The 25323-nt window shown below is 32.0% G+C and overlaps 2 protein-coding genes and 1 long non-coding RNA gene across 3 annotated transcripts; 1 reads left to right on the forward strand and 2 right to left on the reverse strand.

Moving 5' to 3' along the window:
- Positions 1-14610: 14610 nt before the first annotated feature.
- On the reverse strand, positions 14611-15562 carry LOC131181990 (FCS-Like Zinc finger 17-like). The gene is made up of 2 exons (XM_058150625.1): positions 15189-15562; positions 14611-14939 (listed from the first exon to the last, which is right to left on the reverse strand). Exons 1-2 carry the CDS (start codon positions 15494-15496, stop codon positions 14729-14731), a joined length of 519 nt encoding a protein of 172 aa, XP_058006608.1. The 5' UTR covers positions 15497-15562; the 3' UTR covers positions 14611-14728.
- Positions 15563-20363: 4801 nt separating this feature from the next.
- LOC110634671 (uncharacterized) lies at positions 20364-21464 on the forward strand. The gene is made up of 2 exons (XM_021783762.2): positions 20364-20497; positions 20717-21464. Exons 1-2 carry the CDS (start codon positions 20460-20462, stop codon positions 20934-20936), a joined length of 258 nt encoding a protein of 85 aa, XP_021639454.2. The 5' UTR covers positions 20364-20459; the 3' UTR covers positions 20937-21464.
- A 1116-nt stretch (positions 21465-22580) lies between these two features.
- LOC110634636 (uncharacterized) lies at positions 22581-23651 on the reverse strand. Its single transcript, XR_009150675.1, has 3 exons — positions 23308-23651; positions 22779-22898; positions 22581-22668 (listed from the first exon to the last, which is right to left on the reverse strand). It is a non-coding gene; the product is annotated as an uncharacterized LOC110634636 (long non-coding RNA).
- Positions 23652-25323: the final 1672 nt, after the last annotated feature.

A 25323-nucleotide genomic window follows, 5' to 3' on the forward strand; every position in this document is an offset into this window, starting at 1 on the left:
TCGGGGGGTAGTCACGGCTTGAGTTCTTCGCTGGGACCCCCGATTTGGTTTATTAAGCGAAAGTCCGGCTTGAGTTCTTCGCTGGCACCAGGTTGGATTTAAGAGAGCTGTATAGGGGATCAGCTCCCATATATTATGATTGATACTACAGGGTGTGTGAGTGCTCCAAATTACCTTTTTGATGTTATGATGTGAAAATGTTGTTGATGTCGCATTTCACTCTACAGGGTGCATTAGTTTTAGATAGTTATAGAGATTATGGTTAAAATTGATATTTTACTCTCTGAGTCGAACGCTCACTCATGTTCAATATTTTTTCAGGCCACAGGAGGAGTTATTTTACAGAGCAACCTGTTTTCTTCCTCGCAGGTTTAACGTCGATTATTTAGTTGTTTTACTATCTTTTCTAAATTTAAAATCTAGAACTCCGCATGTGTTAGAAATAGTGTGGACCTTGGTAGAGGTTGTGTTAATTTAAATTTTTGAGGTTAATAAATGAAGATTTGTATGGTATTTAAACAGTTTCTAAATGAGATAACAGGGTTGAGATGGGCTCCCCTGATTTTAGTTTCTGAAAATTTATGGGCTAAGTTGGCCCGAAATGAAATTATAATAGTTTGATTTAAATTATTTTATATGCATATTGGGCCTAAATTGTGGGCCTGGTTATGGATTTGAGGAATATTTAGGCTTACTACGGGCCTCGGGGGCTTTAAGCTGGCCCAGGTCCTAGTGCCGGTCCGGCCCATAGGTTGGGTCGTGACAAAGTTGGTATCAGAGCTTAGGCTCTAGATTCATGGGAAATAATATAATTGAGAGTGTAAAATGAGTCTTGTTAGGATGTTACATGCGGAGTATAGGATTCTGTTTTGTCTTTTTCTGTAATTCTTTGTTTCTAGATTCTGCGTTATACCTCGAGAAATATAAAAGTGCCTCAATTAGTGTCTTGATTTTCATGGAGTACACAGAAATGTGAAATAGAGTTAGTAGACATGTGAGGTCTATCATAAGGATACGTACTCCAAGAAACACTGTTTCTGTCTGTATTGGTTTAAATGGTGTGCCCATTTCGTGCAAGGCACGAGTACATAAAGGTGAGTCTTGAAAGTACAGTTGCCCTAGATAAGGATGAGGATACCACTGCTGGCAGTCATCAGTGGATGACCTAGTCAGAATAAGTTTATGATAATAGAAAAATTCAAGAGAGATAAGAGATTAAGAGACTTAGTCTGTCAGGACGTATCGTAGTAACTATACAATGTTCTCGATGTCTGCTCTGTAAACTGCAGATTACAGTACCAACATGAGATTATTGTGTATAGCTGCGTACATCCACGTGGTGCTCCATAATGAGGGTGTTTACAAATGGCTTCTGTTTTGGTACAGTAATACCAGAACAGAGTTCTATATTTGTAGAGGAGTTGGGAACTCTTGGTTAAGAGTCTAGAGCTAGAATATCGAAAGGTTACAGTTGGGTGGTAACTAGAGTCAATGACTCAGTTACCCTAGCATGAGCTAGAGTTGCATTAAGAGTTGCCATCAGACCAGAGGTTTCGGACTAGTTGCAAAGTAAAGGCGACACTTATAGAGTGAGATCATCTAGTCTTCAGTATGGAATTTTGGATCATTTTTGTAGTACGGCAGACGTTTTGCTTATAGCTTAGTGAGAATAGTATACCTTGTGTGTATCAGTATGGAATAAAGTACAACCCTACTACCTAGGGAAGGTCGAAACTATGAATTGATGATTCACAGAGATATGATATGATAGGAGAGTCATTAATTTGACATGGTTTGGGCAAGGTGGTAAATGTAGTACCTTTGTTGCAGTAAGTTAGGGTATAGTCCTATATTTTCAGAAGGGATCGAAGGTTATTACTAATAATGGTGACCAACAAAATAGTGCCCCAGATGGGATTGTAGAGTGTGGTAGAGAGTAGTTGGCTCAGGTATCCTGCAGAGGATATAAGTTTCATTATAGAAATCATATATAATCAGATCACGATGGATGTAAATCCTTTGAATTGGATGACGGGTTTGGGTGCCCGGAATCTTAAGTTTTGGCTAATTGAGTAAACATAAAAAATAATAATAAAATAAATAAATAATAATAACAAATAAATAAAATTACTGCAGAATCAGTTCTCAAGGTAGTAAGGATATTATGTAAGCTAAAGGATAAGAATAGAGATCATACAATAAAGGTATGACTGTAATTTCCTGAGTTCCTTTCTAATTTCGTATTGTTCAAAACCATAGTATAATCTAATTATAACAGTATTAAGAGTAATAAATTAGCAAAGATAAATTATAGAAGGCCAATGGATAGAGAAAGTGCAGAATGAAGGTTTGGACAATTGATTGCAGATGCAATATAATCTAAAGGTCAGTGGAAGTACTAGCTAGAGTAGTCAAAGGACCAAATCTGAGTAGCACAGACATATGATAACGCGATAGAGACTCTGAAAGAAATAGTTAGCAAGTACAGCTGTCATGTTAGGAAGAAGAATGGAACCAGGGATAGAATAGTTAAGTTCTATTTTGGGTAAGACAAAGGAAATAAATGAAAGGACAATCTAAAGAGCGCATAATAAAAGGAACAAAGTTAAGATATAGGGTAGGCTAAGTGTTATTATTGACAAGGTGAATGACAAGGATGGAGAACCCAAAATGGGACCATATTAGTAAGAATAGTGATGGAGGTGTGGAATCTAGTAATGTGATACTCATAGCATGATGTAGTTGAGGTGGTGCCAGGGGCTAAATTATAGAGCTTGGAGTTTCATGATTGGATCATACTCTATCTATTCTCTATTTCTAAAGTAAAGTAGATAGCAATGGGGCAAGATTCTTTTAACTTGTTAACAGTATCAAGAAGATTAGGCGAGGAATACAATAATAATGAGCAAAAGCTAGAAGGTGTACGATGATATTGTGGACTATCTAATTAGGCAGAGAAGAAGAAATTAGTAAGTAGTAAGTTGAATAAAAGTTAATCTAAGGGATCAAATAGGTATGATGAGTGGAAAGAATTATAGATAATGACACATAGGCTTGAGGTTAGACTTTTGAGATAGTGAGAAGGTAGTTAGAGGTTCGTTATGAATGTCAGGCAAACATTTTTAGTGTGATCAACAGAATCACTTTGCAGTGAAGCAATAACGACAGAACAACAGTAGGGGTAGAACGAAAAGTGACAAGTCTGGGTGGTTATAAATCACTAGAAAGTTCAAGGATCAAATTAATGACCATAGATAAGGGTGGAATTAGTGTTGGAAGAATCTATTAGTGAGAGAAATCTTTCAGGAATCAACAAAAGTTAAGGACACAATATAAATGATGATAGATGTGAATCATTGGTCGAGTATAAGTAAAGTTAATAAATTATAAAATATTATGTCAAGAAGGAGAATGGTACGGTAAAGGGTTCATGCAGATGATACCTTATAGGTAGAGCACAATTGTGCTAAGAGATGATGAAATTTGAAGAGAAAGACCAAAAAAAAAAAAAAAAAACATAGGTTAAACGTTATTATATGGACAATCGGCGTAGTTGAATATAAGAGGATATTTTTCTTTTTTTCAAGTTTAGCTTGTGCTTTTGGTTCTAGAAGGTTATATAAGGAACAGAGATTGAGTCAAGGAGACTTAGTTATTTGAGAGTTTGTTAGGCACCAATTCATACACATTTTCTTGATATGAGAATGACAGTAAGTGCATACCTAGTGTTAAGTATGAAAGAACGATCAAAGTAATGACAGGAGTAAAATTGAGTTAGCTACTAAGGCTTGCGACTGTTTTAAACCATGAGCTAGATGGAGTACTATTTATGGATGAGTTTCAATAGATGAAATTGTTGCTGATGGGTAATTTGAGGTTGAAGTTTAGAAAGCTATGGACAGTATATGTGATTATATTAAGGAGAATGAACACGTGAAGTATCTTGTTTGGAATTAAGGCATGGCACACATTTCCCACAGCCGTGTTAGTTCAGATGGAACTTATAGTTTATGGGGCTCATATCCATTCAGGATAAGCAATTTCCTACTAAGGCGGGTAGGGAATGATAATGTTCTGATAGTTAAGTTGGAAAAAGGGGATATAAGAAAAATTTTCTATGGTTAATTACAAGTGTTACAAATAATTTGTTGAGCAACAAGTTTAATCTCCCTTTGCCAAACTTTGCAGTTGATTAGTTGAACAGAACAGGAGACAGCCGTAGAAAGTTAATTGAGGTTCTTGATAGTTTCTGGTTTTATCTGTTTTAGTACAGCCACGACTAGGAAATATTCTTAAAGAATCAAAAGAACATTAACAATCTAAATACATATCTAATCTTTCAAACTTGCGACACTAACACTTCTAAAGCAATGCTTGAAGGAGCTCAGGAGTTCAAATCTTAACAATTTCATTCCTGTTAAATTTGGAGAGAGTGTTAGGTAAATTATGCATTAATTTATTTTAATCTGAATTTATATAAATGATTAGATTACTTTACACATCAAAATATGTTCGAGAGAGTGCTGAGCAAATTACGTATTAATTCATTTTAATATAGGCTTACATAAATTATTAGATTACTTTACATATTAAAATTACTAGTAAAGTCAATATTGTTATCTAACCACTCATATGTACCCTTTCATTTTTATACTCTCCCAATATAAGATCTATAATCCCAACAATTCCTTTTAACAATTTTCAAAATACCCAAAAAAAAAAGAAGTCTACAGGACTAAAACACATTTGCAAAGAAAATTATTAATAAATCAGTAGGACTGAAAGAGTTGGTTTACTCAGCAGCAAGTTTAATCTTCCTTCGCTAAATTTGCCAATTGAGATTAGTTGGACAGAACAGGAGACGGCAATAGAAATAATTGGGATTCTTGGTAGTTTCTGGTTTTATCTGTTTTAGTAGAGCCATGAATTGGAAATATTCTTAGATAACCAAAAGAAAATTCACCATCTAAATGCATATCCAATCTTTTTCTTTGGCCCCTTTTCTTCCAAGCTTTCAACACTAATTTTTGCAGTAGCTCAATTTTCAGTTCCAAGTTTTTTTAACCGGAAAAGGAGTCATAGAGATCTTCTTCAAGTCTTTGGATCAAATGTAGCCGAAGAGTATCAAAACATTTATCAGGTGAATGAATATGGATTTAAAAGAAGAAGAAGAAGAAGAAGAAGTAATGCTATTAATATATGTGTTCAGGCAATAAATAATGAGATTCTTATCACTACCAGGGAAGTCCATTATTGAGAAAAACCACTCCACCCTGAAAAAAAAAAAAAAATCAGGAAGTCCAAGTAGATGCATGGACCAAGCTAGCTAGCGTCACATATATATTCTTAAATTTTGTTATGCAACATAATTCTATTGTATTTTACGATAAAAAATTTTTATTTAAATTCAAAAAGCTGCAATGTCATTGTTACGATCCCACGTCGCTAGAGAACAACCTTGATGAGAAGTTAATAAATCTTTAAGCACCCTTTTCTTATAAGCTGATTTTTAAAGTGAGTTCTATCTAAGTAGCTTGTTTCTCACATGGTTAAACTTCAGCAACTTGTGATGAATTAGCAACTTGTGATGAAATCTACCTTAATGAGATAAGAAGTTAATAAGTCTTTAAGCACTCTTTTCTTATAAGCCGATTTTTAAAGTGAGTTCTATCTAAGTGATTGATTCCTCATGTGGTTGAACTTCAGCAACTTGTGATGAATTCTACCTTAATGACTTGTGCTACTCAACAATTTATATCAGTCATGAATTCAGTTTATTAGACCTGTCTAAACAAGATTCTTTTACACAGAATTAACTCTACAAGAGTTCACTTCAAATTAATCCCAGTATTCTAGGGAGCTATATGGTTAAAGATTTCATATTACTGCAAAGTGCTAATATAAATATGGGTTTAGAAGAACAACCTAACATGAGCACACTGCCGTCTCAAGAGGCTAGACAAGTGGTCACACTGCAGTGGCCCTGTGAAAACCCATATACATTTATTATTTATTATTATTTTATTTTAATTAGCTAACAATAATTTAATATATTTATAAAAAATATATATATTTTATTGGATGATCTGCTTATTTATTTTTAGATATATATATATTATTTTTGAAATTAAATATATATCTGCAATCTGAACAACCCAGTTCAATAATAACTCTTATCCCATTCTACACCTAATAGAACTCTTGAAATATATATATATACCCTAATCATCTCTTCTGCTAAACTTTGCTCTCAAAACCTGTTTGTCACCTCCTTTTCCTACCAAATACTCTCAACAGGTATTTTCATAATCTTTTATTTATTGTTATACGTATATATATAAAATAATCTGATGTGCGCAGATAATTCTTAAATTTTTATTTCTCAATTCATCACCTTTGATTATGTTTTCAAAATAAAAATTCTCATTCTTTATTCAATAATGGGTGAATTTAATTTTATTTTCTTTCCTCGATTTGTTACAACTACTCTAGAAATTTATTTTTTTTCTTTGACCATTGGTATTGAATTGGGTTGATCATGATTACTGTGAGATAAGTAACCTTCAATTTAGATTATATACATATATAAACCTTTGTATGTTCGTCCACGTCCGTCCAAGGTTTATATATATATATATATATATATATATATATATAAACATTTGAATCCCCTTGTATCCACGCATTTGAATCCCTTCGTCCAAGGTTTATATATATATATATATATATATATATATATATATATATATATATATATATATATATATATTTGAATCCCCTTGTATCCACGCATTTGAATCCCTTCGTCCACGCATTTGAATCCCCTTGTATCCACGTCCGTCTATATATATATATATATATTAAAATTATTTTATTTTATTATTATTTAATATTTCTTTTATATTTTGGATATGTAGGAGATTCAAATATTCATTCTGTCAGCTGAAATTGTTTCTCTTTTATTGAATCTAGCTATTATTTTGGAGGTTCCAGGTGAGTGGTAATTATAGTACATGACACCGTTTTTGTCCCTTTAAAAAAATTTCTTAGCATTAAGTTTGTTATTAAATGAAATTTTAAATCAATATTTTAACAATGATTTTATATGTGATTTTCTAGAGTTTTATTTTATTATTGAATTTTATCTCGATTTTGATTAAATAATTAATTTTGCCAACTATCTCTGCATTAGACCCATTAGGATTCTGGGAACAGGCCTTTAATGTATTTATATTGATTGATATTTGACTATAAAATTTACCGATGTGTTACTGAATTGATTTAAGATTGATTTGATTTTATTGAAATGATTTGAGATTGATTTGATTTTATTGACTCTCTGAAACTATTGAAATACGCTATTGGAATTGTACTATCAGTTATTATTTGCTATCTGAATTTTTTTATTGATTTTGATTGATTTGTACAAATTGATTTTTGTTTTGAATCGGTACCTGTGCCCAGTATCTGTTTCTGTTATCTGGCCCCGCCGTGTGGACTATCACGGTATTAGGTTGCATTATCGAGTCATGCATCATTGCAGTTTATGGCTTGCATTAGTATCATATGCATTGATATCTGTGAAGGAGGAGGAATGTATCTGATATCCGTAGCGCTTACCATCTGACCTTTGGTGATGTGGGGTATCATCACCCTGGTGCACTGTACCATAAAATTTTTATTGAATAAATTTCTTTTATATATATGTTTTACGAAGTTATTTTATTAATGATTTTGACAGCATGAGCATGATTTTATTGAATAGAAAATTTATTGTGAAATTAATCAAGCGTCTGCCTGTTCCTATTCCGTTGTGTGCTATAATTATCATTCACTGAGCATCTAGCTCAAACCACGTTTTCTCTGTCTGTTATCTGTTTCAGATAAGTAGAACTCTGCAGCTGATCCAAATATTCAGTCCATTTTTTGGAGAGGGACAACTTTGGTTTGTTCTCATGGTATGCCCGAATTCATGTTTTCTCGGGCTAATAATTAATTTAGTTTATTGAACAGTTTGAGTTTTTATTGAAATCTGTAGAGACTCCGCAGTTTACCTATGGGATAATTATGATGTTTATTCAGCATTTTGTTTATTTGGATTTTGTCTATTTTTGGGATTAGTAAGTGACAATATATTCATTTAAGATACTCTGATAAGGCTTGCATGATTTAAGAATACTTAAATTATGCGCCGGTCATGATTCAGAATTTTGGGTCGTGACAAAGTTGGTATTAGAGCTCGGTTGAGGTCTAGTAAATTTGCGGAGCATAGGATCCTTAACGTCTTTTCAGTTTATTATTGCTTTAAATATCTGCGTCCTTCGTACTTTTTCACCTGTCTTAATTTGGCTCACATTTTCAGATTTAATACTTATTTATTAAAATGAATAGGTGTCTGAGTCTGTTAAACGTAAGAGGAGAGCTAGGGCTATGGGTCTTAATGGTGCAAACCTTGATCCAACAAGGGAGGTACCACCTCAAACTATTAATCAGACATCTGAACAGACGCCTATGGCTAAGACTGAGGCACAACAATTCCTTTGTTTCTCCATACTTTTCCATGAGATTTAGTACACCACCTACTTTGTTAGAGTATCCTTTATCTGTATCAACACCTATGGGGGATGCAATAGACACTGATATGGTGTATAAGGGATGTATAGTTCACATTGGAGATAGGGAATTAGCTGCAGATCTTGTTTCTTTGGATATGTTTGAGTTTGATGTGATTTTAGGCATGGATTGGTTAGCCACTTATCACGTTTCATTGGATTGTCATAATAAAGTTGTACTCTTTAAAATTCCTGGGGAGGCAGAATTTCAATTTCAGGGAGATCGCAGTATAGCCTCTAATAATCTTATCTCCGTAATGAGTGCTAGACGATTATTGCGAAAGAGGTGTAAAGGGTATCTAGCTTATGTTAGAGATGTTCAGGTAGAAGGTGCAGGTTTGGAGAATGTTGCAGTGGTTAAGGAGTTTCCTGATGTGTTTCCAGAAGATTTATCAGGTTTACCCCATGGGGTGCTCCTGTGTTATTTGTACGGAAGAAGGATGGGTCTTTGAGAATGTGCATTAATTATAGGCAATTGAATAAGGTAACTGTGCGTAATAAGTATCCTCTTCCACGCATAGATGACCTGTTTGACCAACTTCAAGGTGCAAAGTATTTTTCCAAGATTGATCTTCGATCTGGGTATCATCAATTGAGGGTCAAGAAAGAAGACATACTTAAGACAGCCTTTAGGACTAGGTATGGACACTATGAATTTCTTGTAATGTCTTTTGGTCTTACCAATGCTCCGGCCGCTTTTATGGATCTCATGAACAGAGTTTTCAAGCCTTTCTTAGATCAATTTGTTATAGTATTCATCGATGACATTCTAGTGTACTCAAAGAGTAAGGAGGAGCATGAACAGCATTTGAGAATTGTCCTTCAGACCTTACGAGAACACAAGCTATATGCCAAGTTCTCAAAATGTGAGTTTTGGTTAGATAGTGTGGCTTTCCTAGGCCATACAGTATCTAAGGATGGGGTGTGCGTTGATAAGAAGAAAGTTGAGGCAGTACTTCAATGGCCTAGACCCACGACTGTGTCAGAGATTCGTAGTTTCTTGGGTTTAGCAGGGTATTATAGACGGTTTGTTCAAGACTTCTCTCGTATTGCAGCACCTTTAACTAAGTTGACACAAAAGAATGTGAAATTTCAGTGGTCTGAGGCTTGTGAAAAAAGTTTTCAGGAGCTTAAGACTCGTTTAACTACAGCACCAGTGTTAACCCTTTCATCTGGATCAGGGGGTTATGTAGTATATTGTGATGCTTCTAGGATTGGTTTAGGATGTGTTTTGATGCAGCATGGACGGGTTATTGCATATGCTTCTCGTCAGTTGAAAAGGCACGAGCAGAATTATCCAACTCATGATTTGGAAATGGCTGCAGTAATTTTTGCTTTGAAAATCTGGAGGCACTATCTGTATGGTGAGACTTGTGAAATCTTCACTGACCACAAAAGTCTCAAATACATCTTTGACCAACGTGATCTTAATCTTAGGCAAAGGAGATGGGTAGAATTGCTGAAGGATTATGATTGCACCATACAGTAACACCCTGGAAAGGCTAATGTGGTGGCTGATGCTCTAAGCAGGAAGTCTTCTGGTAGTTTAGCCCATATATCTACCAAGACGAGGCCTTTGATTGGTGAATTACATGAGTTGTTAGATCAGGGAGTAAAGTTTAAAATCATAGCTGGATCATTCTTAGCACATTTTCGAGTTAGGCCTATCTTAATTGATCGAATTAAGGCTGCTCAAAAGAGGGATTCTCAACTGTGTGAGATTATAGATAATATTCATCAAGACCAAGCTCAAGGGTTCATGTTGAATGATGATGGAGTTCTTCGTTATGGCACTAGACTTTGTGTCCCCAATGTTGATGAGTTGAGAAGAGAAATCATGGAGGAGGCACACCATTCTGCTTACACAGTACACCCAGGTTCAACTAAGATGTACCGTGATTTAAGGGAGCATTATTGGTGGGGTGGCATGAAGAGGGATGTTGCAGACTTTGTTGCTAAATGTTTGACTTGTCAGCAGGTTAAGGCAGAACATCAGAGACCATCTGGGTTACTTCAGCCATTGCCTATTCCCGAGTGGAAGTGGGAGCATATTGCCATGGACTTTGTTGTGGGTTTACCTAGTACACGAGGTGGTTACAATGCAATCTGGGTGATAGTGGACAGATTGACAAAATCTGCTCATTTCCTTCCTGTGAAGACTACATATGACTTTGCTAAACTTGCACAGTTGTATATAAATAAGATTGTTAGTCTTCATGGAGTTCCAGTTTCCATTGTCTCTGATCGTGGTACTCAGTTTACTTCTCGATTTTGGAAGAAATTCCAAGAAGCTTTAGGAACACGAGTAGACTTTAGTACTGCTTTTCACCCTCAGACGGATGGACAGTCAGAAAGGACCATACAGACATTAGAGGACATACTTCGTGCATGCGTTATGGATTTTGGTGGCTGTTGGGATCATCATTTGCCTTTAGTGGAGTTTACTTATAATTACAGTTATCAGGCAAGTATAGAGATGGCTCCATATGAGGCATTATATGGTCGAAAGTGTAGGTCACCGGTTTGTTGGGAGGAAGTTGGAGAAAGAAGGCTTACTAGACCAGAGTTGATACAGTTAACTTCAGAGAAGGTTCGACTAATTCGTGATCGACTTTTGACTGCTCAAAGTCGACAGAGAAGTTATGCCGATCCTAAGCGTAAATATGTAGAATTTATGATTGGTGATCATGTATTTCTGAGAGTTTCCCCTATGAAAGGAATCATGAGGTTTGGGAAGAAAGGGAAGCTTAGCCCATGTTTTGTTGGTCCATTTGAAATTTTGGAGAGAATTGGAGCAGTTGCTTACCGTTTAGCCCTTCCACCTGGTTTTGCACATGTACATCCAGTTTTCCATATTTCTATGCTTAGGAAGTATATACCAGATCCATCTCATGTTTTACAATCTCAAACCATGCAATTTAGGGATGATATGTCATATGAGGAGCCAGTAAAGATTTTAGATCGACAAATTAGGGAACTCTGGTCTAAGGAAGTGGCTTTGATCAAAGTCTTGTGGCATAATCACTCAAGTAGTGAGGCCACATGGGAGGCAGAATCTGAAATGCGAGCCAAATATCCTCACTTATTTGATTTTTCAGGTTAGAATTTTGTCTATTCAAATTCGGAGACCGGATTTTTTTTTAAGGGGGGAAGTATGTGAAAACCCATATACATTTATTATTTATTATTATTTTATTTTAATTAGCTAACAATAATTTAATATATTTATAAAAAATATATATATTTTATTGGATGATCTGCTTATTTATTTTTAGATATATATATTATTTTTGAAATTAAATATATATCTGCAATCTGAACAACCCAGTTCAATAATAACTCTTGTCCCATTCTACACCTAATAGAACTCTTGAAATATATATATATACCCTAATCATCTATTCTGCTAAACTTTGCTCTCAAAACCTGTTTGTCACCTCCTTTTCCTACCAAATACTCTCAACAGGTATTTTCATAATCTTTTATTTATTGTTATACGTATATATATAAAATAATCTGATGTCCGCAGATAATTCTTAAATTTTTATTTCTCAATTCATCACCTTTGATTACGTTTTCAAAATAAAAATTCTCATTCTTTATTCAATAATGGGTGAATTTAATTTTATTTTCTTTCCTCGATTTGTTACAACTACTCTAGAAATTTATTTTTTTTCTTTGACCATTGGTATTGAATTGGGTTGATCATGATTACTGTGAGATAAGTAACCTTCAATTTAGATTATATACACATATAAACCTTTGTATGTTCGTCCACGTCCATCCAAGGTTTATATATATATATATATATATATATGAGTCCCCTTGTATCCACGCATTTGAATCCCTTCGTCCACGCATTTGAATCCCCTTGTATCCACGTCCATCCAAGATTTATATATATATATATATTAAAATTATTTTATTTTATTATTATTTAATATTTCTTTTATATTTTGGATATGTAGGAGATTCAAATATTCATTCTGTCAGCTGAAATTATTTTTCTTTTATTGAATCTAGCTATTATTTTGGAGATTCCAGGTGAGTGGTAATTATAGTACATGGCACCGTTTTTGTCCCTTTAAAAAAATTTCTTAGCATTAAGTTTGTTATTAAATGAAATTTTAAATCAATATTTTAACAATGATTTTATATGTGATTTTCTAGAGTTTTATTTTATTATTGAATTTTATCTCGATTTTGATTAAATAATTAATTTTGCCAACTATCTCTGCATTAGACCCATTAGGATTCTGGGAACAGGCCTTTAATGTATTTATATTGATTGATATTTGACTATAAAATTTACCGATGTGTTACTGAATTGATTTAAGATTGATTTGATTTTATTGAAATGATTTGAGATTGATTTGATTTTATTGACTCTCTGAAACTATTGAAATACGCTATTGGAATTGTACTATCAGTTATTATTTGCTATCTGAATTTTTTTATTGATTTTGATTGATTTGTACAAATTGATTTTTGTTTTGAATCGGCACTGCGCCCGATTCGCTTCATGTCCGCCCCGCCGTGTGGACTATCACGGTATTAGGTTGCATTATCGAGTCATGCATCATTGCAGTTTATGGCTTGCATTAGTATCATATGCATTGATATCTGTGAAGGAGGAGGAATGTATCTGATATCTGGTAGCGCGCTTACCATCTGACCTTTGGTGATGTGGGGTATCATCACCCTGGTGCACTGTACCATAAAATTTTTATTGAATAAATTTCTTTTATATATATGTTTTACGAAGTTATTTTATTAATGATTTTGACAGCATGAGCATGATTTTATTGAATAGAAAATTTATTGTGAAATTAATCAAGCGTCTGCCTGTTCCTATTCCGTTGTGTGCTATATTATCATTCACTGAGCATCTAGCTCAAACCACATTTTCTCTCTCATATCTGTTTTGCATCAAGAGAACTCGCAATGATCCAAATATTCAGTCCATTTTCTGGAGAGGGACAACTTTGATTTGTTCTCATAGTATGCCCGAATTCATGTTTTCTCGGGCTAATAATTAATTTAGTTTATTGAACAGTTTGAGTTTTTATTGAAATCTGTAGAGACTCCGCAGTTTACCTATGAGATAATTATGATGTTTATTCAGCATTTTGTTTATTTGGATTTTGTCTATTTTTGGGATTAGTAAGTGACAATATATTCATTTAAGATACTCTGATAAGGCTTGCATGATTTAAGAATACTTAAATTATGCGCCGGTCACGATTCAGAATTTTGGGTCATGACAGGCCCTTTCTCTCTTTTTTTATTTTTTATTTTTTTTTATTTCTTAGTTATTTTCTCAATGAATAAGGATAAGTTTTTCAGATTTTTTTTTCTCCTTTTGATGGAGATTTTGGCCAGTATAACTTTTATGACTATCCTCTCAGGTTGCTTTTTCAGATTTCATAGATTTGATTATCTTTTCAGATTTTTAAAGATTTTTGCTTTAGCATACTTAATTGATGAAATATTTTCAAATAACTATGAATATCATGATAAATTTTTGTTATGTCACCAATTTATAATGGTAAATCCTTTGAATCCATATCTTAAAAGATCAAAGCAATTCTCACTGTTTATAATATCTATATATGCAAAGAACAAAAATCTTTTATTTTCTAAATCTTTGTAAGGATATTTTTTTTATTAAATTTTATTAATAAGTATAGATGCGAAAGTATATTGATTTACTACGAGTGTTATTCTCATTTGTAGTCTGATTATTTAAATGACATCATTCTACCTTTGGAATATATATATGTATGTGTGCAATATATATATATGAAGGAAAATAAAAATAAATAGCAAGAGCAAAATATCTAGAGGGTAGCCTATTAAAGAAGGTCATTGTGTATCCAACCTAGACAACTCACTCTTTCACAGACAAAAAAGATAATTATGATGTGAAACAAGAAACATTGCCTTGTAGATCATCTTCGTATCTGTTGTTATATGCATAGAAACGAAAAAAAAAAAAGGAAGATCACCCACCATGCCACTTTATTTTGCACCTTACATTCTCTTTGAATATCCCATTGGTGCAGTACAAGAGGAAAAAAGAGAAAAATAAGTAGGAGAAGAAAAAGGTCTATTAACTAAGAAGGTAGTGCCCAGTGCTTCTGATGAGGAACTGGCTTATGTCTCCGGCGAAGATCCTCTAGGAGTTGGCGAGTCTCGTGCCTGCCAGAAGCACTGCAGTGCCTATAAGATTTTGTTATTTGCTTGGTAGATATTTCTAGTTCTTTCATTTCATCCAAAACAATCTGCCTGTTTCTGCATTCTATGCTGCAAAAGCCTTGATCTCCCCTGTTATCAAACCATGTTAGATCTGTTCGTTTCTCTCTATGATCATCCCAGCAAAGGACTAAACTAAACTAATTAAAAGGTGCATGTATATGAAAGTTTTCTTTTCCTGGTGATAATTAAAGATTATTTAAATTGCCTGCTGTACTATAAATATATAGATCGACAAATTGCAAGGGAAAAACAAAAAATATTGAAAGATAATTTAGCTCCAAGAATTAATGGTGAAGTTAATGAAGTATTTATAGTTACCTGTACATGTAGATGTCTTTGTGTAGGCTCAACTTCTTTTTGCATAAATAACAAGATTTGAGGTAGCAATAAGATTCAATGGTGGTGGCTGAAGAAGCAGGAGGAAGGTGATGATGATTTACTTTTTTCATTGAAGTTTTTAAAACAACATTGGATTTGGATTTTCCTTCTGATGATGATATCTGAACAAGGGTTTGCAACCCAACAACCATTAATCCCTCTCTAGAAGTTGTAGAAGTTGAATTGGAATCCTGAGAGAAACCTCCAAGCATTTCAATGGGATTCTTGAAATTGAAATTTCTTAGCATTCCAGAGGGATTCTTGAATTTTGAAGGAAAGAAAGAGAAATGAGAAGAAAATTAGTCAGGCATTGGTGAAATGTTTAGTGAAGCAAAGAGATGAGATGGATATATAGAAATAGAAAGCATCATCTTGGCCCCACACACACACTCAGCAAATAATGCTTAAAAGTCTTTATTTATTTATTTTGAAAATAATAATAATAATAAATAATTGAATAATAAATTGATAAGATTCCAAACCAATTTGTGAAGAACCCATAATAAAATAATAATAATAATAATAATAATAATAATAATAAATTCCAATATGAAAACGTGGAAATTGTGACAGTATTTGACATGGATTTCTGTGGCTGGAACAAATACAAAATTTATATTTATGGCCTTCTATCTTACACATCATTCAGACGTGTTTTTATGTAATCATAATATAAATAAAAAAATAATTATACAAAATTTATGTTATTCAATTATAAATTTTAATCGAACGTTGCTCTAATAATTTTCAGAATTATATAATTTTAAATTTAAGTTATAATCGAAATTAATTATATTAAAAATTTATATTTATAAATAATAATACTAAGATATGAGTAAAAAATTTTCATTATGATAAAAAAATAATATTATAAATAAGAATATTATTATTATTATTATTATATGAAGTTTTATTTTAGTGAGATGATCTTGTCTCATCCTGATTTAATTTTTTGTATAAATATAATCAGTAAATATTATTTCTATTTAGAAGTGTAATGAGAGTTAGCAGTAGGTTGTTTAATAGTTCGTCTCGTTGAATGTTATCTCATATTTAGTGATAGATGCTTATGAAATTTAATTAAATTGAAGATATCAATCAGTGATTCAAATATCGAATTTAAGAAAATTATAATCTACACCTAAAGAACTCTATTTTTTCATTTAAAAAAAAGGTAAGCAATTACAGTATTGTTTTATGGCCACTTTTTCAATGAAACTTTTCAAAAAGATTTGGTTTCAAAGATTGAAAAAGAATGAGTGATCATCCTCAAATTTCTTTTTGACTTTCGTTGCAAATCAAACATGAATATTTTTCATATATTATATAAATTTGTATATTTAAAAGAGGTAATTTTATTGGGATTTTAGGTAATTTTTCAAAGTTGTCGGTTATACTATATTATTATTAACGATAATTTTTTTTTCTAAATTCGATTCATAATAAATCTATAAATAAATGTGTAACATCTATATATTTAGAACATAAATAATATGTATGCTCAATTAAATCAACAAAAAAAAATTAATCATCACTTATAGATTACAAATTGTTTAAAATAAATTTTATTCATTTAATTTTTAATCAAAATTTAAGATAATTCTATCAACTAAAATGATTCAACTTCTGATGAAGTTACATGAATCATTGGATTGATTCTTAATTGAATATTTATTTTTATATTTTTGTAAATTTATATAAATTAGAATAAATTATAAATTATTTTAAATTAAATAATTATGAATCAAATAATTTTAATTTAAAATTTTATAATTCTAAAGATAATTTCAGTATCATTGAATTAAAATTTATCATTATAAAAACCAACTTTATTGATGCAGACTGATCAGTAATAACATTTCTTCTAAGGATAAGAATTGCATATGGCTTGGAGAGATTTTTGCAAAAGATGCTTTGCTTCAATTTCAAGATTCAATGAAATGCTTCTTTTACAAAGTCATTGGAAAAATATATTAGAATTTCAAAGATGGAAAATCCATGCTCAGTATCACCATCAACCTCTTCTTTTCATTATACAGACATAAAATCAAGATTTGGATTCCTTTGTTTATTTATTTTTTTTTTTATGAATGATATTTAATTTAATAATGTTAGAATCATACTATGACGTTCCAAGTTTGAATTTCAATGAAAATTAAAATTAATAAAAAAAAATAACACTTTTTGAGCTGTTTTACAATAAAATTAAATTTTTATTTGGATATCAGTCATTGAAAATAAGCAAAGCTGTTTTACAATTGTAACTATTGATTCAATCATACCCTTAAAAATTTAAATGGAGAAATTTTATTATATAAGCCAAAATTTTTATTTTTCTTAAAAAACTAAAAATTAAGAATAATAAATCAATGAAAATTCAAATATTTTGACTTTATTAAAAAGGATTTCAGAAATAGTAATTTTAAATGTATTAGACGATATGAGAAAATATATTTTTAAAATTCTGCGAAGAATATTTAACTTCAATATATATAATTTGATTCAATACCTGATTATTAATTAATCATAAAAAATATTTAAAACCAAAAAATATTAAATTCATTTTTTTAAAGATAAATTGCAAAATAATTTTTTATAAATAACTTACATAAATTTAAGTGGATTTTATGAACATTCAAATTTATTAATGAATTTTCATAAAATTTCTCTTGTTTTAAAAAAAAAACAAATATCTATTTGCTGACGAATGGCATCTGGCGATATCAAGTGATCAAAGCAGATTCTTCAATTAATGAAAGTTAAAACTTTTTCTTAATTATCCATTTTTTTTTTGTTAAATATAGCCTGATTATAAAAATAAATTTAATACTTCTTATATTAAATATTTACATTGAAATTTATTATTTTAATTATACATATATTTTAAATTTTGTATAAATTTTAATATAAATATGTAATTTAAAGACTGTTAAACTCATTCTTATGTATAAGAAAAATATATATATAATATAGGTTTGATTTTATATAAAGATTAGATTAAATATTTATATTAAAAATTATGTATAAATAATTATAATATATAGACATATATATATATATATGAATTTTAATATAAATATTTAATTTATCAATTATTAAATTTATTTTCATTTATAATAACCATATCCTATATAAAATTAATCTTATATTAAATACATCTTTTTAATAATGTCATCACATTTATCGAAAGCCATCGGATGCTCCCTTTTTGACATGGGTTGTACTCAGTTTGCACTGGTTATTTTTTGGCATTGCAAATAAAGTTATCGCATGATGCAAATTCTTCCAATAATTCTTCAAGTTTTAACTGGAAGAAGGTTTGGAATTTGGCCTCTCTGCCTAGATATAACTTGTTTTCATGGAGAGTTTTTTATGGTATTCTGCCGTATTTTGTGAATTTGGCTGCGAGGGGTGTTGAAGTTAGTGTGATTTGTCCTCGGTGTCATGGGAAGGAGGAGACGGTTTCACATGTGCTCCGAGATTGTCCATGGAGTAGGGAGATATGGCTGCTTTTTCCACCAGGACTCCGGGTGGATGACATGAATGAGGCTTTCATTTCTGATTGGTATGGTGCTTTATCGCAGAAGTTGCAAGACCAAGAGCTAACATATGTTGTGATCATCATGTGGTGTATTTGGCGAGAGCGGAATAAGTTTGTTATGGCTCAAAAAGATCAACTGCCTGCGGTTGTTGTTTCAGAGATGATTAAATTCTATCATGAAGTCCAGCCCTTCGTGTCTAATACAGAAGATGGCGAGGTGCAGGAACAAGTAACAAAAGTGTGGGAAGCTCCGCCGGAGGATGTCGTGAAGGTCAATGTTGATGCCACACTTAATGCGCTGTCAGGTGTACTGGATTTTGGCTATGCAGTGTAGGTTAAGGAGTCTTGAGGTGGAAATGACTGAGGCACTTGCATTGCTGCTTGAGTTACGGGAAACTGAGGCAAATAGTCAACGAGACTAAACAGTGAATAAAATTAAATGTGAAAGATTAAATCATTTATTTTTAAAATATGAGAATCAAGTCATTATTTTAACATAATTAAGACATAAAACATAAAATTATTTTTATGATGTTTAACATAAAATTATTTGATTTTTAATAAAATTATTTAATTATAAAAAAATATAATGCTGATTCATTTATCATTAATGAATTTTTGATCTTATACAACTAAAATTTCTCTTCCTTCCCTTCTCCTCTTCATTATCCAAACACAATGAAAACATTTCCCTTCTCCTCCCTTTACTAAATAATTTTTAATTTGTGGAGCACAATAAGTTTGAATAATTTCTCTTTCACTCTTCCTTAAAAGTATTCACTTTCCATCCTTTATTCACTGTTCCATTTTGAGCTGTGGCTGGAATAATCCTTAATCGAATCGTTGGATCTCAATTTTCAGCAGTTTTGATTCTCCGCTGTTTTAATATCAATTTAAAGGCGATTTCGATTTCCATTTGAAGATCAATTTGAGTTGAGAAAAATTCAGAGTTGAAATAATTTTTGGATTTTTTTTTTTAAATTGATGGATTGAAAGAGGCTAGACCATTGATTTGAACCATTAAGTTTGATTTGATTCAAAGTTCAAAAGGAAGAGAAATTGAAATTGACATTTATGATTTTAATTCGATTCAAAACTATAAACCGATATGTTTGACCAAGCAAATTTCGGGTTTAAACCAAACATTGATCAAGTTTACTCGTGGCCATATATAATGTAAAAGTGAAAAAAATATTAATCAATATGGAATTTATTATTATTATTATTATTATTGACTGGGGATTTGTTTTCTGATATTGATTCTCCAACTCAAAAAAAAAAAAAAAAAAGAAGATACCCCAAGTTATTCAAAATCTTTATAGGTATCCAATAGCAGTGATCGACCAGTATATTTAAATATTAATGACGAATATGGAATTTAAATTTAAATATTTACAAATATCAGTCTATATCCCATTAATTCACTTTCTAAGAGTAAGTGGATTTTTAGAATTATATTTTTCTTAATTAAAGATTTTCTTTCTAAAAGCATTACAAATATTCTCAAACTTTAAAAAAAAAAAAAAGAAAAACTCCGAGTAGGATTCTACTTCTAACGCCTATAAAACAAAGCTTCACTCAATGCTCTTACGCAGAAAACCCTAAAAACATCTTTCGTAACCCCCTCCACATCATATTATTAATCTTTTCCTTTTTTTAATCCGTTCAACATGGATAAGCTTCAACTCTTTAACTTTCTGCTCCTAAGGTTGGTTTTGTTTATTTATTTATTTCAATAATAGTTCTTGCGAGATTTAAATATGTTTTTTTTTTCTTTATTTAATTTTGACAGAACCTCAAACTCTATAACTCATAATTTTAGAGCCGACTCTTTTAATGCCAACTTAAAAGTTCATAGATTTAAATGTGCTTTGATGATGATGACTATCATATTGAAAAAGGCTTTTGTGTATATCATTTGCACCAGACGATCATATGCAGTTGCAACAGAAAACCTGAGCAGGCAAACAGAATTGTCAGTTATAAGACAGGCAAAAGATTTGGCAGAGAAGAAGAAGGTGAAGCAGAAGGAGGACTTTTGGATGAGAGATCCCAAGACTGGAAACTGGATTCCTGAGACTCATTTTGACCAGATTGATGTTGCAGACTTGAGAGACAAGTTCCTCACCAAAAAAGATCAATTTTAAACCAGTTCGACTATTTTGCTTCATCTGGAATAGGGAAGACACTCCTATTTTCTATACATGTCTACAATCCAGTCTGCTTGTTCTATCATCTTATAATCAACTAAATATATGTTCTGTTTTTCCTTTCTTTGCTGGGCTGCCCTTTTTTTTTCAGATGCTAACAGGTTTAGCATCAGGATTTATATTAGAAAAGAAAATGCCATGAGGTACTACATTAACCAAGAAAACGACATGACATCGATATAGTTTGACATTTTTCTTCTATAATTGCACAATAGAAGAAATTAACTACCTTACCATAAAAAACACAAGCACAAGGTTGCATATGATGCAATTTGACCCCATTACATTTAACACAAAAGTTTATGCATTGAATTCAGAATTGTCAAGGAATACAATGCATACACATTTGCATCATGTCTAAATCTAGTACGATGAAGAAGAATTCAAACATGACCACAAGTATAGCTGAATCAATTCATCGCTGACTACAGTAGGGGTGGGCAAACCAAGATCAGTAAAGAGCAATGTCAGGTATTGAGAAGTATAATCAATGGCGGATGTTTCAACCTCCACCTTCAATGGGATGGGCACCCCAATCAATAGGCCGTAAGGCAGGTGCCATGTCTTTTTGGTCTAAAAGATAAAGATGAGCAATCTGCAAAGCAGATATTCTTAAATTGACAAAACAGATCAATGAACTGAACCCTAAACTCCTCTGCTGGAGTTCTAATTATACATTAATTATCCAAAACCTTGTGCTGACTGTAAGTAGTGGTTAAGTGCAATCTCGTATGTCCAACAAATAACATGTCCATTTCATTCATAGAATATACTGCAGCAGAGTCTGTTAGGAGTACCACAGGAGCATCAAGCTTGGCTAGTTATTGGACAATATTAATCCTGTCCTGTCAGGCCTTCCCTCTGCCTTTTAGAAGCATGGAAAAGTTAAAAGAGAGGGATGGGAGATCAAAAAAGTTAAAAAAAAAAAAAAGAAAAAAGAAAAAAAAGTGCAACCTGTTTATCAATCCTGAACTTAAGAGCTAAAGCTGGAACCTATTCATCAATGACAAAAATTATTAGGCATAGGCAAAGATTCCATTGCCAACAAAAGAACACCACAACGATTTATTTATTTATTTTTAAATTAAACACCATATTTACTGGATAAGCATCACCCCATACCTTTAATAGATTAATAATTGACAGAAAGACAATAAATAAGCAATTATAGTTAAAACTTGTGCTAATTTTGTAATCAAAGTGATTTCATGCAGCAAAGGATGTGAAAACCAATGCACATAATTCAGAAAATGACCAGGACTCAGTTTAAATGATAGCACATAATTTGTGATCCACTCAGGCATACTTTTACATGGGTCTGTTTTGAATTGACATTAAAGTTGCTTTTGATAAAAGAACCTCTAAAATCCATTGATTGGAAGCAGTTATAAATATAGAACAGCTCAAAAGGCAGTGAGAAATTGCTCTTTGGAAACGCATCTGAAAGTGTTTGTCAGAGATGCTAACCAAAAAGTAGTTTCAGATGCAATGACAAACAGATATATGGACAACAGTGTGTTCTAAAACAGAACCTGCGCAGAAAACTTGAAAGAGTTTCCTATTCAGAGTTGCTGTCTTCAGCCAACACAAGTCTGGAGAAACCATGCACCAAAATTGCACAGCCATCAAAAATGAAATCTTGACTAAGCATTGCAATGGTTCTGCGTGCCTGCAATACATAACAACAATTCCTTTTATCATGAGTAGTCACAAGAACGACATGTAAAAATACCCAGTAACAAGTTAATTGCTTCATAGAGCCATAATTAACTAAACTACCTTATAAGATATCCCTCCAAACTTCTCTGCACAGTCAATCAAGCGAGATTTAGCAGAATTGAAGTCCTCATATTTCAAGGCCGAAGTTTTGGTTACATACCACATAAACATCACAGCCCGCTGTCAAAGAGATAGAAGTTGTGTCCCAAGACTGGGTAACACATACTTTTCTAAAATGCAAGTAACTACCAAAAAGAGGCAACACTAATCAAAGAAAGCAACATGTGCTGAAACCTCCAAGAAATTGCTGAAGAAACTCCGGCTTCAAAAATGGCACACTTTTGATCATGGAACATAAGCATCCCCATGTAACATTTTCATTAATCCACAGATTCGATTCCTTCCAAAACCAATATTCATAATTTTCAATTCTAATTGGTCAAAATAGATAAATAATCCAATTTCAGCTCTAATTGACGCATTGCATTCCAAATTTTAACACAACACACATTAATCATTAACATGACCAGACAATTAAAAACTATCAAACAAAGAAGGGGGAAAAAGAGAAAAAGGAGAGACAACTCACCTTGAGCGAATCCGACGCCTCCCAGAGCTCGATTTCAAGCCCCGTCGTCGTCGTCGCCTCACTATTCCTAATCACAGCCGTAAGAGCCCTAATCGCCGCAACAGCCTCCGCTAAGTTCGGTTGCTCCCTCCAGTTATTAAACTAATCGATCACACTAAACGGCTTTCCAGCGACTCTGAGTTCAGGTTCCGACGGCAATAAATCATCAGAATGGCGGCCAACCGCGACAGCTGCCTACGCCTGGGCGAGCCAGTCGCTAGTGACGACGCCATGGTGGGCTGCACGAGTCTGATAATAAGCGGAAATGTTATTATTAATATTCTTTGGGTTAAGGTTTTGGAAAGTGTCGGCCATGGAGGAAAGAGACGGAGGAAAGAGTGAGGATTTCCGGGCTGGGCTGTGCGGTGTCGTCTTGTTGTCTGTCGATAATGAAAGAGGCTGATCTCCACCGCATCTGACGACGTTATTTGTTTTGGGTTTTTTGGGCGTTTATTTTGCGTCTAAAATTATTAAAACTGGTGTCACTTTCTCGGAAAATTTATAATAAGGATATTGGGAAGAAAGTTTTTTCTTTAAAAAAAAATATATAAAATTTTTAGAGGATTTAAAAAATTTTACAACTCTTATTTTTTAACTTATTAAATTAATGAATTTTAAATTATCAATAAAAAAAATTAATAAATTTGACAAATTAAAATAATTTACATTCTATTATTTTATCTTATTTTATTTTAAAAATTTTTTATACACTACATCCAAATATAATTTCGTGGTAATCTGCTTATTATTATGTATGCAAATTGCGTTGCAATTCAGGATTAAAAAATCAATATTACTTATAAGATATTGTTTGTGGATGCCCCAAAGCATCAAAATCAATTTTAATGGAGGAGTAGTAAAGTCTGTAGTATGAAATTTTCAGGGATATCTTTATGGTTGGTCGTGCAAGACCTTCATAGATATCATTGAGCCTGTTATGCTGAAATGCCTGAATGTCTTGCTTGTCGAGAGAAGCCTTGTTGCTTGCAAGAACTGAGGACTTCAGGTATATCAAGGTCGAAGGTGATTCTCAAATAGTGATTAAAGTTACGAAAAGAGGTCTGATTCTTCTAAGCATCCAAGGCATCTTAGAAGACCTCACATTACTACTCACTCCCTAACCTCTCGAGTAGGTCACAGTAATTTTTTTTATTAACAATCCTATTGAGCAAGTTTGCTTTGTTTCGACTCACATGTCACCTTAAGTTTTAGTGTTGTTGTTCTTTTAGCTGCCCTAGTCGTTAATTAAAAGAAAATGTAAAAAGTTGTCATTTCTCATACCCTCATAATATGGTGCTCAATTTCGAGTTGAAATCAGCAATTCTAATTTAAAGTATAGGAGATGGAAATTAAAATCAAAATTTTTTAGAAATTTTTTTTTAAGAATTTGATTTTAACTTAAAATTGAATTAATTAATTTCAATTTAATTTTAATTTAATTTAATTTTATGAAGGATATAAACTCTCTCATTCAGCATGCTTAATTAAAGAAAGTAATTTTTTTTATTTAATAAAAGTTTAATGAATTAAATAATAATCGATGAATTATAATTATTTTTTTATTATAAAAATAATAAATTTCAAAACGAATTAATAATAATATTTGAATTTAAAACAGTTTAGCTTCATGCATTTCTAAATTAAAAGAAAAAAATGGCTAATTAAAGAAAATAGTATTTAGCTAATTGAGCAAAGTATAGATTCATTTTTTAGTGGAAATAATATATTCATTTCGAGTTGGCAAATGATGTCATTCTATTAGTGGAAATAATATATTCATTTTTTTGTACCGTCCAATTTTCAATATTTTATAAAATTTATCATTTTTAATAGGCATTAAAATTAAAGAATTTGATATCACCTTCTTTATATATAAAAAATTGATTCGAGTGTTATGTATAGGAGTACTTAGTCTAAGGTTGATTTTGTATAAATTAAATGAATTATATATTAACTTAAATAAGAAATTTTCGATTA

This window comes from Hevea brasiliensis, chromosome 1, assembly GCF_030052815.1.
Source record: "Hevea brasiliensis isolate MT/VB/25A 57/8 chromosome 1, ASM3005281v1, whole genome shotgun sequence".
Classification (NCBI taxonomy): domain Eukaryota; kingdom Viridiplantae; phylum Streptophyta; class Magnoliopsida; order Malpighiales; family Euphorbiaceae; genus Hevea; species Hevea brasiliensis.

Coding starts and splice junctions, on each gene's coding strand:
- LOC131181990 (XM_058150625.1), bottom strand. CDS start 15,496: ATGCTAAGAAATTTCAATTTCAAGAATCCCATTGAAATGCTTGGAGGT. Junction 14,940..15,188: donor AAAGACATCTACATGTACAG/GTAACTATAAAT, acceptor GTTTGATAACAG/GGGAGATCAAGGCTTTTGCA.
- LOC110634671 (XM_021783762.2), top strand. CDS start 20,460: ATGGATAAGCTTCAACTCTTTAACTTTCTGCTCCTAAG. Junction 20,498..20,716: donor TTTAACTTTCTGCTCCTAAG/GTTGGTTTTGTT, acceptor CATTTGCACCAG/ACGATCATATGCAGTTGCAA.